General features: G+C 37.7%; 1 protein-coding gene across 1 annotated transcript; it reads left to right on the forward strand.

Moving 5' to 3' along the window:
- The first annotated feature begins 853 nt into the window (after nt 1-853).
- On the forward strand, nt 854-11,310 carry LOC111052827. Its single transcript, XM_022339628.2, has 2 exons — nt 854-7,014; nt 10,772-11,310. The coding sequence occupies exon 1, from the start codon at nt 1,348-1,350 to the stop codon at nt 5,572-5,574; it is 4,227 nt and encodes a 1,408-aa protein (XP_022195320.2). The 5' UTR covers nt 854-1,347; the 3' UTR covers nt 5,575-7,014; nt 10,772-11,310.
- Nucleotides 11,311-15,643: the final 4,333 nt, after the last annotated feature.

Genomic DNA, 15,643 nt, shown 5'->3' on the forward strand with positions numbered 1-15,643 from the left:
AACTCGAGACCACTGTGCTCTATGAGTGAAGATCCCAGTGAACCACTTGCATTAACACCAGCACATTTTCTCAAACTTACCCCATTGAAAGCTTTTCCAATGGAAGATGTTGTTGATTCTCCTGTCAATCGTCTTACTCGCTTTCAGCTGGTGAATCAACTAGTGCAATCCTTTTGGCGCAGGTGGCGAGTAGAATATCTTCATGAGCTTCAGGAACGAGGAAAATGGTGGAAATCGTCTACTCCACTTGAAGTAGGCACTGTTGTAATTGTGGATCAGCCGAACCTCCCTCCACTGCAGTGGCCACTAGGTATCGTGGAACAAGTTTTTCCAGGGACGGACGGCCAAGTGAGAGTGGCTCTGGTGCGTTTGAAGAATGGGTGTCTTAAACGACCAGTCACTAAACTTTTCCCACTACCCACTCAATAGTGGAGGGTGTAGTCGTGAATCTTGGTTTTTTTGTGTTCTTGGTTGTGGTTGCATGTTTGGATTTTTGTATTATATAATCGTCATTTTTGTCTTTGCCCTAGCTGAAAAATATCTTTTCAGGTGGGGGGGAATGTTGTGGCCATTCTTGAATTGTAGCGCTGTTCCGTGCGGTGCTGCCTCCTGGCGGTGGATTGTCGAAAACTGTCGTCAGCCTAGGTTTTTTCTTCTCAGTCGGAAAAGAAAAGCAGACTGAGTCAAGAGTGTACAAGCCATACCGTTCCGGCTCACTTTATTTGTTATTTGTTATTTGTTATTTGTCTGGCCGGACATTATATGTCAATAATTGATTGAAGTGTTTAATGAATGTCGTGAATATTTGGGAGAAGCAAGGAGCAGTGAAATTAATATTGCCAAGCAGCTTTTAATTCCAGCTTGGCAAGTATTTTCATTAAATACAATAATAATTTAGATACAGTCCTCTCACTCTACAAAACATTTTTGGTCCTCACGAACCTAATTATCATTGAATCAGTGAATTTATTGAATTTGAAACTTGCTTTTTCCATTTATTATTTGTATTTAGATGTTGGAATCTCTATTTCAATACACGAGTTTTTTGTAATTGTCGGTACACGCTCAAAACAGGTTCAGGCTCAAGGTCGAATTGAATGACCTCATTATCTTCTTATCTCTGTCGAGCGTTCGACTTTATCGATCGATTATCAGCGAATATTATTGTAGTTATTGTTTTATAGCTTTGTACTTGAATGAGTCTGCTTTTCACTCGACTGATTGGAGGCAAAGAAACATCGATTTGGATGTTCTTTTATTGTTCCTATTTTGCCTTTCGTTTTTTGTTGTTGTGTATTTTTGTCATTTTGTATAGTATTTGTTTTTTATGTCATTTCGTTGGTTAATATGACAGACAAGGTAGAAAAGACTTTGAAAGTCTTGCAAGCAAGAAAACAACATTTATTCTTACAAATTCAGCGTTTGTATGACTTGTCAAAAGGCATTGAGGATAAAAAGGTTGCCGATCAAGAGTTGAAAATTGAGTTGAAAGAGGATTATGTTCCTGAATTCACAGATGCTCATCTCGATTTAGTGGCTTTCATTAAACAGGCATTGAAAAAATTAAATCAATCAGCTGAAACTGAAGTTGTATTAAATCCCACAGTTTCAGCAGTTACTCAATCGAATCCTGATCTTAATTTGCCGCATATAGAATTGCCGACTTTCGACGGGAACCAATTGAAATGGGCCAGTTTCTATGAGTTGTTCAAGGTTTTAGTCCATGATAACGAATCTTTGACCAATCAACAGCGGATACAGTATTTATTCTCACGATTAAGTGGTGAAGCGGCTAATCTTATTCAGCATGTATCGCCCATTGGGGCCAATTACCAAAATATATGGATGTCATTGGTTACTCGTTATCAGGACACGAGATCTCAGACCGAAGCCTATTTGAAACAGATTTTTGAATTCGAGGCTCTTAAAGTCGAAAGTAGGTGTGGTCTGACTGCAATTCTTGATCAATTTTGTGTGCCAATCTCGGCTTTGAAACGTTTGCGGGGAGTCAATCTTACAGATATTATTTTCTTGTATCACGCATTGAAGCTGTTAGATCCTGTAACTAGGCATGCATTTGAGGCGGCAGTAATAGATAAAGATGTTCCATCTTATGAGGACTTGGTCTCTTTTATACAAAAACAGGTTAAATCTTTGCCATTTGATGATAATAAATTGTTGAATTTGTCAAGTAATTCCGTTGTAAAAAAGACTCAGTCTACTTCCAAAAATTTCAAAACTCACTCTCATTCGAGTTCAAAGGTGTTTGTTACTCATTCACCCAGCCATGAATTGTCAACTGATCTCAATAAAGCTGAGAGAGGTGTGAGCTGTCTGCGTTGTTCAAAAAAGGGTCATAAATTTGTTGATTGCATTTTATTCCTGAAACAGACTCCTAGAGAAAGATACGCTTTTGTGAAGGAAATTTCGTATTGCTTTCGTTGTCTGGAGGATACTCATTCGAGTAGAGCTTGTAAGAGTAATAAAACGTGTTCTTTATGCAACCAGATGCACCACACATTGTTACATTTCGGGTTGAATGAGTCTAAAAGTTGTGTAGAGTCTGCGAGTGTTGAGAAAAATCTTTCTGTCACCTGTTATTCTGCTACTAATGGTAGTAATAGCATTGTCGTTTTGTCTACTGCTAGGGTGTTAGTGAAAAGTTCATCTGGTGGATTACATGAACTTCGTGTTTTGTTGGATAGCGGTTCTCAATCGCATTTTATTACATCCAGTGCTTGTAAAAAATTGAATCTTCCAATTAGTAAATTGAATACTGTTGTTCACGGTTTTGGAGGAAAGGAGACGGTTGTACGTGGACGTACATGCTTCTCGTTTCAATCTAGAATTGATTCAGGTATTTGTTTCTCCGTCGAGTCTTTCGTGGTAGAGAGTATTGTTGAACGGTTGCCCTCTTGTGAAATAGATAGGTCTAAATTGTCTCATTTGAGTGGATTACAATTGGCTGATGAACAATTCTATTCACCGAATACAATTGATATGATTATTGGTGCTGAATTGTTACCTCATTTGCTGAAGTCTGATCGTGTGGTGGGAAAGGTGAATGAGATTACAGCTATAGACAGTCTTTTGGGTTATATCCTCATGGGAAGAGCTCCGGTTTTGTCGTCGTCGTGTGATACGAGCAGTCAGGTTGTGTGCAATCTTTCATTGGATAAAATGGTTCAAAAATTTTGGGAATTGGAAGAGTGCCATGCCTCAACACGGCCGCTAAAGCCTGAAGAAGTCGATTGTGAGAATAACTACGTTTCATCTGTTTGTCGTACTGAATCGGGGAGGTTTATCGTTTCATTGTCATGGTTGAAACCCCCTGATAATTTGGGTGACTCGTATAATTCTGCCAAACGACGTTTTTTGAATTTGGAAAGACGTTTGGAGTTGGATTCTACATCATGTGTTGCCTATCACGAAATATTGAAAGACTATTTGAAACAGGGACACATGTCATTGATAACCGATCAGTCTGATAAGAGTGGTTATCACATCCCACATCATGCAATTGTTAAAGCAAGCAGCTCCACAACGCCAATTCGTATTGTGTTTGATGCTAGTGCTAAGACCACCACATCGTTATCGTTAAATGAAATATTGCATGTTGGATCGAAATTGCAAACGGATATTTTTGTTGTGTTACTCAATTTTCGATTATCTCAAATAGCGTTGATAGCTGACATATGTCAGATGTATTGTCAAATCGTGATGGAAGAATCATGTCGAAGATACCAGCGTATTCTATGGAGATTTTCTATCAAGGATCCAATTGAAATTTATGAGTTGAATTGTGTCGTGTTTGGAGTGTCTTCATCGCCGTATTTGGCCTTACGTACAGTACACCGCTTGGTAGAAGAAGAAGGTGATAATTTCCCTGCTGCATCCACACGCATACCGAGTGATATGTTTGTCGACGATCTTGTCACTTCAGCCCCTTCTTTATCAGACGCTAACGAAATTTATAGTCAGACCAAGGAGCTATTCAAACGAGGTGGCTTCGAATTAACAAAGTGGGCATCCAATTCGGCTGAGTTGATGGAATATATGCACGAGAATGACACATCAATTGTATCTAAAAATTTTGATTTTGAAAATTCGTTATCAATTCTAGGTTTGAGGTGGCAACCAGTTGTCGATTCGTTTCACTTTGTTGTCAAACATACTGGAGAGATAGCGACCAAACGTAAGATACTCTCAGCAGTTGCTCGAATTTACGATCCAATGGGGTTTCTTGCTCCTCTCACGTTACTATTGAAGTGTCTGATCAAACAATTGTGGCAATGCGGAGTTGGTTGGGATCAGACACCACCGTTATCAGTCACAAAACGCTGGGAAGTATGTCAAAATGAGTTTAATTTATTATCAACTATCTCTATTCCTCGTCATCTCGGAGTGTATTTGAATACAAGAATTAGTTTAATTGGATTTTGTGACGAACAAGCACTTGGAGCTGTCATTTATCTTAAGAGTCAATGTGATGATGGATCGCCACCAACTATCACTTTGCTGTGTGGAAAATCCAAAGTCGCTCCAAATAAATCAGTTTCCATTCCACGACTGGAATTATGTGCTGCGCTATTATTGGTGGAGTTGTTTCATACTACCTATAACATCATTAGTGAAAGGTGTCGTGTGTCTCGTGTGATAGCCTTATCAGACTCAATGGTGGCTCTCTATTGGATTCAGGCCCCACCGTCACGCTGGACCACTTTTGTTTCGAATCGTGTATCGAAAATTCAAGATTGTAATGTGCAACAGTGGAAGCACGTTAGTGGCTCAGAGAATCCGTCAGATTGTTTGTCACGTGGTTTAACACCAGCCGAGCTTGTGAGTCATAAATTGTGGTGGAACGGCCCTACTTGGTTGGAAAAAGAGGAAAATAGTTGGCCAGTGAAAGTGGACTTTGTCGAAGTTGAAAATCCACCGGAAGCTAAAACTAATGTTCTCACAACCCTTCACACAGATGTGACTTGTGATAATGTGATATATTCATTGATTCAACGCTGTTCAAGCTACCAACATTTGTTACGTGTAGTAATTGTGATTTTGAAATTTGTTTGTGTATTACCTAAACAGGGTGAGTCTGATTTGAATGTAGCTGAAATGTATCTATGTAGACTAGTACAGAAAATCCATTTTACTAATGAATTGTCTCAATTGAAAACAGGAAAGTGTTGTTCAATTCGTATGCAGCGTTTGTCTCCATTCCTAGAGAATGAAGTAATTTGCGTCGGCGGTCGATTGTCAACAGCTAATCTTGGTTTTAATAATTGTCATCCAATCATCTTGCCGAAAAAGGACAATTTTGTCACGTTATTGGTGAATAATTTTCATGTGAAGAATTGTCATGCTGGGCCCCATCTGCTGTTATCCTTAATCAGGCAAAAGTTTTGGATTCTGTCTGGTCATCTTGTTGTTCGTAAATGTGTTTATCTTTGTAATAAATGTTTTCGGTGTAAACCAAAGATTTCACCCCCTAAAATGGGTAATTTACCGGCTAGTAGAGTAACGCAATTGAAACCTTTTGAGCATTGTGGAGTTGACTACGCTGGACCAATATGAGTTACTATGGCTAAATGACGTAATCCCGTCATTTTGAAGGCCTATATATGTCTGTTCGTATGCATGTCTACAAAAGCAGTACATATTGAACTCGTCTCTGATTTGTCTACTCCAGCATTCTTGGCTGCTTTTCAACGTTTTCTGTCTCGACGTGGGCCTTGTAGAGTAATCTACTCAGATTGTGGAACCAATTTTGTTGGCGCTCAAGAGCAATTAGTTCAGCTTTCAAAATTTGTCAACTCTTCTATGTTCCAAACCAGTCTTATAGGTGATTTGTCCGATTATAGAATCGACTGGAAATTTATTCCGCCAGGAGCGCCCCATTTTGGTGGCATCTGGGAAGTGAACATAAAGGCAACAAAATCACATCTATTTCGTGTGATTGGTACTCAATTGTTAACGTACGAAGAGATGAATACCGTTTTAGTTCAGCTCGAAGCTGTACTGAACTCGAGACCACTGTGCTCTATGAGTGAAGATCCCAGTGAACCACTTGCATTAACACCAGCACATTTTCTCAAACTTACCCCATTGAAAGCTTTTCCAATGGAAGATGTTGTTGATTCTCCTGTCAATCGTCTTACTCGCTTTCAGCTGGTGAATCAACTAGTGCAATCCTTTTGGTGCAGGTGGCGAGTAGAATATCTTCATGAGCTTCAGGAACGAGGAAAATGGTGGAAATCGTCTACTCCACTTAAATTAGGCACTGTTGTAATTGTGGATCAGCCGAACCTCCCTCCACTGCAGTGGCCACTAGGTATTGTGGAACAAGTTTTTCCAGGGACGGACGGCCAAGTGAGAGTGGCTCTGGTGCGTTTGAAGAATGGGTGTCTTAAACGACCAGTCACTAAACTTTTCCCACTACCCACTCAATAGTGGAGGGTGTAGTCGTAAATCTTGGTTTTTTTGTGTTCTTGGTTGTGGTTGCATGTTTGGATTTTGTATTATATAATCGTCATTTTTGTCTTTGCCCTAGCTGAAAAATATCTTTTCAGGTGGGGGAGAATGTTGTGGCCATTCTTGAATTGTAGCGCTGTTCCGTGCAGTGCTGCCTCCTGGCGGTGGATTATCGAAAACTGTCGTCAGCCTAGGTTTTTTCTTCTCAGTCGGAAAAGAAAAGCAGACTGAGTCAGGAGTGTACAAGGCGAGAACGTTCCGGCTCACTTTATTTGTTATTTGTTATTTGTCTGGCCGGACATTATATGTCAATAATTGATTGAAGTGTTTAATGAATGTCATGAATATTTGGGAGAAGCAAGGAACAGTGAAATTAATATTGCCAAGCAGCTTGTAATCATCGCCAGGCCACAGTATCAGAGTATCAGAAAGGTATTTCCTTTCCCAAAGGTATTTAGCCTTCTCATTTCTATATTCCATCCTGTTTTTCGATTCCAATACCTTATAATTGATATAATCTGGCACATATGAAAATTACGACTGGTGAGTCGATTATCTATACTAATTTGAGACTTTCCATAGCTTTGTTCACAGTAAATATTTCTTTTAATTCCAGCTTGGCAAGTATTTTCATTGAATACAATAATAATTTAGATACAGTCCTCTCACTCTACAAAACAGTTTGTCATTACCGTATAGAAAAATAGATTTTAAGATACCATTACAGTAACTTAGTTGAATGGTGAAATCAAACACAAAATTTAATTGTTTATAATCAGCATTCAACTAAGTTACTGTACTGTAGTGGTATCTTGAAATCTATTTTTCTATAATGACAATCTTTGCTGAAATATCAGCAAAGTCATGTGCATTAGGCTGTCATTTCATAACAATACGGTACTTCACTTTTTATTAATACAAAATATTGTTTATAATATTATTTCAGAGAAAATCAAGAGCCGGATACCATAATGTGATCGAATTCTGCAGGATAAAGTTTCTGAGTAATTGAACTGTCGTCGCTGTGAAAAATAGAATACGCTAGTTTAAAACTTCCCGCTCATTCCAGTCCACCCAATAGCGCTACTTCACGCTAACTTTTTATCCAATGAAAATTCAAATGTGCAAATATGTTATATTTGGACTGTCCTTTCAAGATTGTTATCACTAGAAACGTTTTAATTACTAATTGATAAGTAGGAAAATTATGCATATGTATTTCACTTTAAAATTGTGATTACAATTTCTATTCTAAAATTATGATTATAATTTCTATTCTTAAATTATTAATACTAGTAGGCTAATATAAAAATTATAATTAATCCATTCATGAGATTCTTGTTTCATCACAATGTGTTAGTTTCTTTTTGTAGGATTATGCCCACATAACCTCTTCAATTTTATGAGTAAACGAACCATCATCATCTAATCATCGCCTACCCTTAAAGTGCGTTTTCGTTTGTGTGTAAACTTCTGCAGTCGAAGACGTTAAGCATTGAGATACTCTCTAAAGGTGCATACAGACTTTCGCTCTGCTGTGCAACCGAACGTCACTCCAGCAGAGTGATTGATGATCGACCGGGGAGCAAGAGTGGTACGCGAGAAGAGCGTGTTATAACAGAGGTCGCGCTTGGCAAGCTTTGGAAGATTGAGTAGAGAGCGGGGGCGGAGCGATTGCGGTGCGATGGTGAAACGAGGGCGGTACGAGGGCGGAGCGTGCTCGGTGCGGGTTGGAGGCGCGTATATGTGTACGCAGCTTTAGAGATCTCTTTGTCTCAGATACAGAGTAATGACAGGCAAATGCCATAGTTATCACATAGTTATTAGTCCAGGCAATGCATGCTAAAAAAAGGGTATAGAGGGATAAAATTGGAAGACAATTTTTGACCCCGCAGTTCTGTTTAGGGTAGTGAGGAAGTTAACATATCAAAAGTCCCCACCTCTACCCTCTGTGCTAAGGGGGTGGGGGTGGTTCAAAGGTACCATTTTTTGGTTTCTCGCATACAACTCGAAAATTATGCATTTTCCAGACATGACTATTCTATAAGAAATTAAAGCTTACATAATTTCCTATAATATTGATCGCAAAACTTTTTCTATATCTCTTCCAATTTCCGAGATATCCGCTCTAAAAGATATGACATTTTTGAAAAAAAAACACATTTTCATTCAATTTTTTGCTGTTATAACTTTTTGAATATCGATGGGAAAAATCCATGCTGATCATGAGCTTATAGAGCATCAAATTCTTTTTAATTTGATGTATAATTCCACAAGTTTACGCACATCCCCACGACTGCTGCAGTAGCTTCAGTGTTGAGTGTGAGATCTTCAGTTATGCAAAAATAGACCAATTGATAGAGGAATTTGGAAAGAATGTTTTAAACATAACTTTTGACTTCGCAGCTTTGTTGAGACCAGTTGGGGGGTGAGCGTATATCTCGAAAACTGTTGGAGATATCACAAATCATCAAAGAACAAATATTGTAGAGAATTTATCAAGCTTCATTTCTGAATAGCTAGTCATATCGGTTGCAGTTAGCACAGGAGGTAGGGGTGGGGACTTTTGATATGTTTACCTCCTCACTACCCTAAACAGAACTGCAGGGTCAAGAATTGTCTTCCAAACTTTTCCCTCTATAACACTTCGTTGACTGGGCTATATTCAAAAATTCGAGAGTAGTTTCGACAAGCATTGTTGACATTCATATTGTCCAAATTTCAAGTGTGCTAAAATAGCTGATCAAATAACTTTTCATGATTTGTGTTTGTTATTTTTAAAAATCGAAACATTTCTAATAATATAAACATATTGCCATTTAAAAGTATAAACTCAACCTCCCACATTGAAACATAATTATTGAACATAATCTTTAAGGTTATGTAGACAAATTGAAATCCATCCAGTCTGAGATCCTCAGATCCTAGTGGTCGACAACGGCATTTACGCACAAACGAAAACCCAGCTTTATCCGTTAATCGGACAGAAAAATTTGCTCTCGCCTATTTTTTAGATTGAAAGATTCTGAATAAAATTAGATCATTCGGAACTGTCTATCTCTGATGAGTACTGAATTATGATTTTTCGGAAATGAGTGGAATTTAAAGAAAAAATAAGTTTTGATGAATTGTAGTTTTTAATCAACAATATCTTCCGATTGTTACAATTTAGATGTATAATTCAAAATCCTTCTGGGCGTATTTTTGTGCTCTATAATCTGAGTTCAGGTAGAGCGCTCTATTTCATATAGATTTCCAGGTAGCCTACACCTGACAACAATGCTCCTTGTATTGTGAAAAACACCTAATTTTTAGCTTCAACCATCATCTTACTTACTTACTTATGCCGGCGCTACAGTCCATGGAGAACCTTCGCCTCCTCCACAATTCGCCTCCAATCGTTTCTTGTCTGGGCTAACACTCTCCACTGCATCACTCCCATCACACGCAGGTCGTTCTCTACTTCTCTCAGCCAGCTCCTTCTCGGCCTTCCTCTTCTTCTTGCACTGTAGAAGACCTCTCGCATGAGCTTCTGCTGGGCTCTCTCCTGTGGCATCCTCTCTACATGCCCAAGCCAGCTTATTCTTCTTGACTTCACGAATCTGACTCAACCATCATCACTGACTAAATATTGTCGTCACATTGATATTTCGCACAATGATATAAGTTCATGAGATTATGTTCTATGAGAACCACCCGTTAGATGCTTTTCATTCCAGTATGCGCATAAGGACACCTCCTAAGCACTCCTCTGCGCATAAGGACACCTCAAGGATCAACATTTCAAACACTCATAACTTTCGCACAATGCTCGGATCTCATCGTACTACACTCTATTCTTTTCAGCGCTCTCTTTGATATCTGTAAAATACTTATTTGCAGTAGTGTAGCGTGTCTTCATGTGTTATTCACGTGAAGAAATGCAGATGATCGATAAAACTTCTTGAAACTGTAAATTCCAATTTATTTTTACAAATAATATAAAATGAAAATTAATTTGAACAGTTCAAAAGAAAGCTAAAAACTGTTTCATCTTTGCGTAACACCTGATTACTTTTTTATGGCAGATGCTAGGTACTGATTCCATCATTATCATCAATATTATCGTATTGCAGGTCAATATTGAAACATATTTCAGACCAGAAAACTAATTCATACTGATAATTATCATATGAACATAAACTAACAATCATTCAATGTCGTTTATTTTATTTATTATTGAAAATGGCTCTAATGAGTTGAAGCTAATCGTGATTTGATAAAATAAAAAGGTGCTTGATAACAGCTTCCATTGTTTCAGGCTATCTATGTGTACTTCCCTCATTGTTCTTCTTAACAATGGAGGCCTTCACCAGGGATACCGTTGCACATTGGACTATTTTTTCCTACTGTTGCTCATTGACTGTCACACATTGGACGTGACCTTTACGATAACTTTATGGAAAATTTGAAAAATGTCTCTTTCAGAGCGGTTTCCTAAAAAAATTCAAATTGTAACAACATTGATACTTATTTAACTAGGTGATTTAAGAGGTTTTATTGAAAAAAGCTGTAATCAAGGTCTTAAGCTGAATAAAAACACCGAATTGAACGTCAAGCACTTATTGTGATGCAATATATACGTTTAACATAGGGACTTCAGACGTTTAACATATCAGTGCTTCAAAGTGCTAGACGTTCAATCAGGCCTCAGTCAGAACTCTTCACCCTAATATCTCTCTTAATTATGATGTATCCTCAATTGGACAATAAACGTGAGACTAATTTGGACAATAGGACAATCTAATTGAACAATAGAGACTTAAATGTGTAGAAACATTAAAGTTATGTTGAAATCACTACCTTTACAGTAATTTTAAAAACCTACCTTCCTTTTTGGGACACTATATAAACCAATAATCAAGTCAAGTGAGGCATTACTTACCAATGAATTGTGTCTTTCGGAAAGCTTTCTATGAGGTGACAGGCAGACATAACTGGCACTTTTATTTCTAGAAAGAAAAACATATTAGTAGAGTTAAGTAGAAGAGATAATAATTAAAAAGATTGAATGCATCATACTAGAGATTAATCTACTCTCAATCCACATAAAATGTATATTGATTTTTATTTCTAGGGGTTGCATCCATTTTGTACGTATCGTATAGAGCACTAGCTGTCTGAAGAGTGCAGCCTTAGTTGTCTTAGCTATCGTGGCTGAAATATTCCCTGTTTTGATATTAACCGTTGGGTAGCCTAACAGATTGGTCAGAATAGACTACCTACTTTCAAATCAGTTAATAGTGCACAGGTGAATAGTGAAATAAGAGTGGTGGTGTTATATGGCGGAAACTATGTCATTTTAAGTATTCATGTTTATCATGCAGTGGTAAGGTGAGCATCGAGGCTTTATTGTTGGAACGTTCTTTAAAAACAATGACAATGTGGTAGCGACGCAGATGCTTTTTGTAGGCGGTTTGGGTTGAATCTTCATGACAGTTCCTGATGCTAGAACCATTAGGAAATGGCTTACTACTGTATGGTCGAAAGGATCTGCACTTCCTAGAAAACAAGCTGGGCAACCTAAAAAAGGTGGGGTACCTGAAAATATTGTGGCAGTGAGGGCGTCCATTGAACAATCCCTATCGCGCTCTGTGCGGAAACATCCAGCTCCACTTGGAATATCATCCAGAAAAGCAAGGCTAATTTTACACTTCGATCTCCATTTACACCCCTAAAAGATTATGGTTGTTTCAGACGACTGGTTAAAGCATACAGATGCTTGCAACGCACTCTTAACCTCTGTGCAACACGACACTATTCTGTAGTCTACAGATGAAGCATATTTTCACGTCTCCGGATCAGTAAATACAGGAAGTGCAGATCCAGTCGACCATACAGTAGTAAGCCATTCCTTAATGGCGTCGCATAGGTTTATCAGAAAGCCAGTCATGATGATTCAAACCAAACCACCTAAAAAAGGTTTGAAAGTTGAATTTTTCAGCGTTTTGCTTCCACGCTCATATCTTGAAAACAAGACATTCAACCGACATAATTAATTATTTATAAATGAAGCTTGATACATTCTCTACACTTTTTGTTTAGTGAATTTTTGTGATATTCCCAACAGTTCCCCAGATATTCGCTCTTGAAGGTGTGTAATTGTTAAAGTAACAGGTTTTTATCCAATGTTTTGCTCTTTCAGGGCTTATAACTCTCCAAAAATGCAACATAAAATGGGGACTTTTGATATGTTCTCCTCCTAACTAGTCTCAACAAAGCTGCAAAGTCAAAATTTTTGTTTAAAACATTCCCTCCAAATTCCTTTGTCAATTGGTGTATTGTTGCAGAAATGGATATTTCACACTTAACACTAAAGCTGCTGCAAAAGGTGTAGAGAAATTCGTAAAAGTGTGAAATTATACATCAAATTGAGGAGAGTTTAATGCTCTATAAGCTCATAATCAACATGGATTTTTCCCATCGATTTTTAAAAATTTATAAGAGCAAAAATAGAAAACAATTGGTGACAAATGTGCTTTTTTTTAATTGTCACGCCTTCAAGAGCGGATATCTCGAAAACTAGAGGAGATATAAAAAAGTTGTAGAATGAATATTGTAGGAAATTATGTAAGCTTTAATTTGTTATAATTATGACAGTTAAGTCCTTAAGATACATAGTTTTTGAGTTTTATGTGAGAAACCTAAAAATGGTACCTTTAAACCACCCCCACCCCCTTAGCACAGGGGTGGGGACTTTTGATATGTTTACCTCCTTATCACCCTCAACAGATCTGCGGGGTCAAAAATTGTCTTCCAAACATTTCCCTCTATACCCTTTTTTGAGCATTCATTGCCTGGACTAAATGTCAACCAGGGGTTGGGTGACTTTGTCTAACTTTGAAAAATATATGGAAAAAATTTAATTTTCAAGATTTATACAAAGTAAAACCAAATGTCAACCTTTAAAATGGATAATTAAATTTAAAAAAAAATAAAAACCACTTCAAAAAATTACAAGTTATTTATTGAAAAATATTTGTTTCTGCTGCCTAAAAATTTTTTGTAATGTCGAGGCATGTTGGCTCCAGCTACAGAATAAGCAAAAAATGAATATCGAGAACATATTAATTTTAAGCAAGGTGAATAATTATGTTTTATTAGGTAGAATACATTATATTTATCATATTTTGAACCGTATTCGCATAATATATCCTGCATAATAACACAATTTTTATACTGGGACAAAATCACCATAATTTTAACCTGAAAAGACTTTCTAAATGATCACTAACCTTACCAATTAAAATAATAATAAAAAACAAAAATAAAATGTAACGATATTATAAGTCTTTTAGAAATAAGTTTTCTAATAGGCTACAAAGTTTTCAAACAATAAAGATGAAGCAAGAAGCTAGGTTTTATGTCGATAATTCAAGTAATACAAGGTGGGGCAGAGCCGACTGACAAGTTTGGAGGGGACACTGCTCAGCCTGTGGTGGGAGTAGGCAGGCTCGGTGAGCGTCATTGTACAGTCCCGGGTGAATAGTTTTTAGTGTGCATCATGAATTGGACGGGAGAGCATCGCGGTTATGTGTTCGCGCTTTTTACAAAAATCAACATTCGATTATTGGAGTTCAACAAGCGTTTCGACGACATTTTAACATTCCTGTCCACAAACCCGTCCCATCTGTGAACTCTTATCAGAGCGTGGGTTCGTCAACTCGAGAAAACTGGTAGTACACAACAAGAAAGAAGATATGGCGCACCAAGAACAGTGAGAACTCCCGAAAATATTGAAATTGTGAGAGCAGCAGTCGTTCATTTAGGAGGATTATTCATGAACATTTGTTTTTTCATCCATATAAAATCATGATTGTGCAAAAATTAAATGCCGCCGATTTTTTGAACCGTAAAAATTGTTGCAAGAAAATGCTTCAATGTATTCCGCCAATGGCGACTCTTTTCTGCAGTGACGAGGCTCATTTTCATCTGTGTGGAGCTGTCAACAAACAAAACTTCCGGTACTGGGCAGCAAATAACCCTCGACAACTTCATGAAAGACCACTTAATTCACCAAAAGTGACAGTTTGGTGTACCGTTTCTCAATTTGGAGTGATAGGGCCATACTTCTTCAAAGATGACAACATCACCATCACTGTCACCTCCGAGCATTATGTCACAATGTTACAAACGTTTCTGCAACCCAAATTGGAAGAACTTGCTGAGGAACAAGACTTGGGGGAAATATGGTTTCAGCAGGATGGGGCTACAGCCCACACAGCGCGCATTTCAATGGATTTGTTGAGAGAAATGTTCCCAGGGCGACTTATCTCTCTGAGGGGGGACGTGAAGTGGCCGGCACCCTCACTCGATTTGAGTGTGTGTGACTTTTTTCTGTGGGGCTACCTCAAAGAAAAGGTTTTCAAACATCGCCCACACACTTTGGAAGAGCTTAAGGAGAAAATCAGGGAGGAGATTCAGGCCTTACCAGTGGCAATATGCCAAAATGCGTTTGAAAATTTCAAAAATAGGCTACATCAGTGTATAGCTGCTGATGGCCGCCATTTAACCGATATAATTCTCAAAAACTAACACTAAAAACTATTTTTCGAGCTGAATTCAATAAACCAAACCATTTTTTTCTAAGTTTCTCCATTCATTATTCATAACCCTTTCAAACTCGTCAGTCGGCTCTGCCCCATCCTGTATAATTATCAAGATTTGACAAGATATCAATATTGTAAAACCTAGATAATGATCAGGGCTATGGATATAAATCTTAAACATCGATTTCGGATAACAGATATCGGAGATTAAACGATTTGAATATTTTTCCTCGACATGAGTGAAAGTCACCCCGGTTGACGCTATTTTACAAAGGCAACTTTCTAGAAGTATTTTAAGCCTAGGTGATGAGAAATGATACAATATAAGTAGTGTTATAATAAATGAGGTCATGTAGAGTTCTTTTTTATAATTGTATTAACTTAATGATAAGTTAATAGGAAAAATATAAAATAAAATAATAATTGCTATGGATTCACAAAAAAAGCTTGTAGTGCACCCAATAAAACACAGAAAGCGAGATAGGCTGAGGGGCTAAGCTATCTGTGATAATAGGAAAACAGCTACCATATAGGAAAACTTTATTTTCTATATGAAAACATAGCAAATCAAGTATAGGTGCCTC

This window comes from Nilaparvata lugens, chromosome X (assembly GCF_014356525.2).
Source record: "Nilaparvata lugens isolate BPH chromosome X, ASM1435652v1, whole genome shotgun sequence".
NCBI classification, from domain to species: domain Eukaryota; kingdom Metazoa; phylum Arthropoda; class Insecta; order Hemiptera; family Delphacidae; genus Nilaparvata; species Nilaparvata lugens.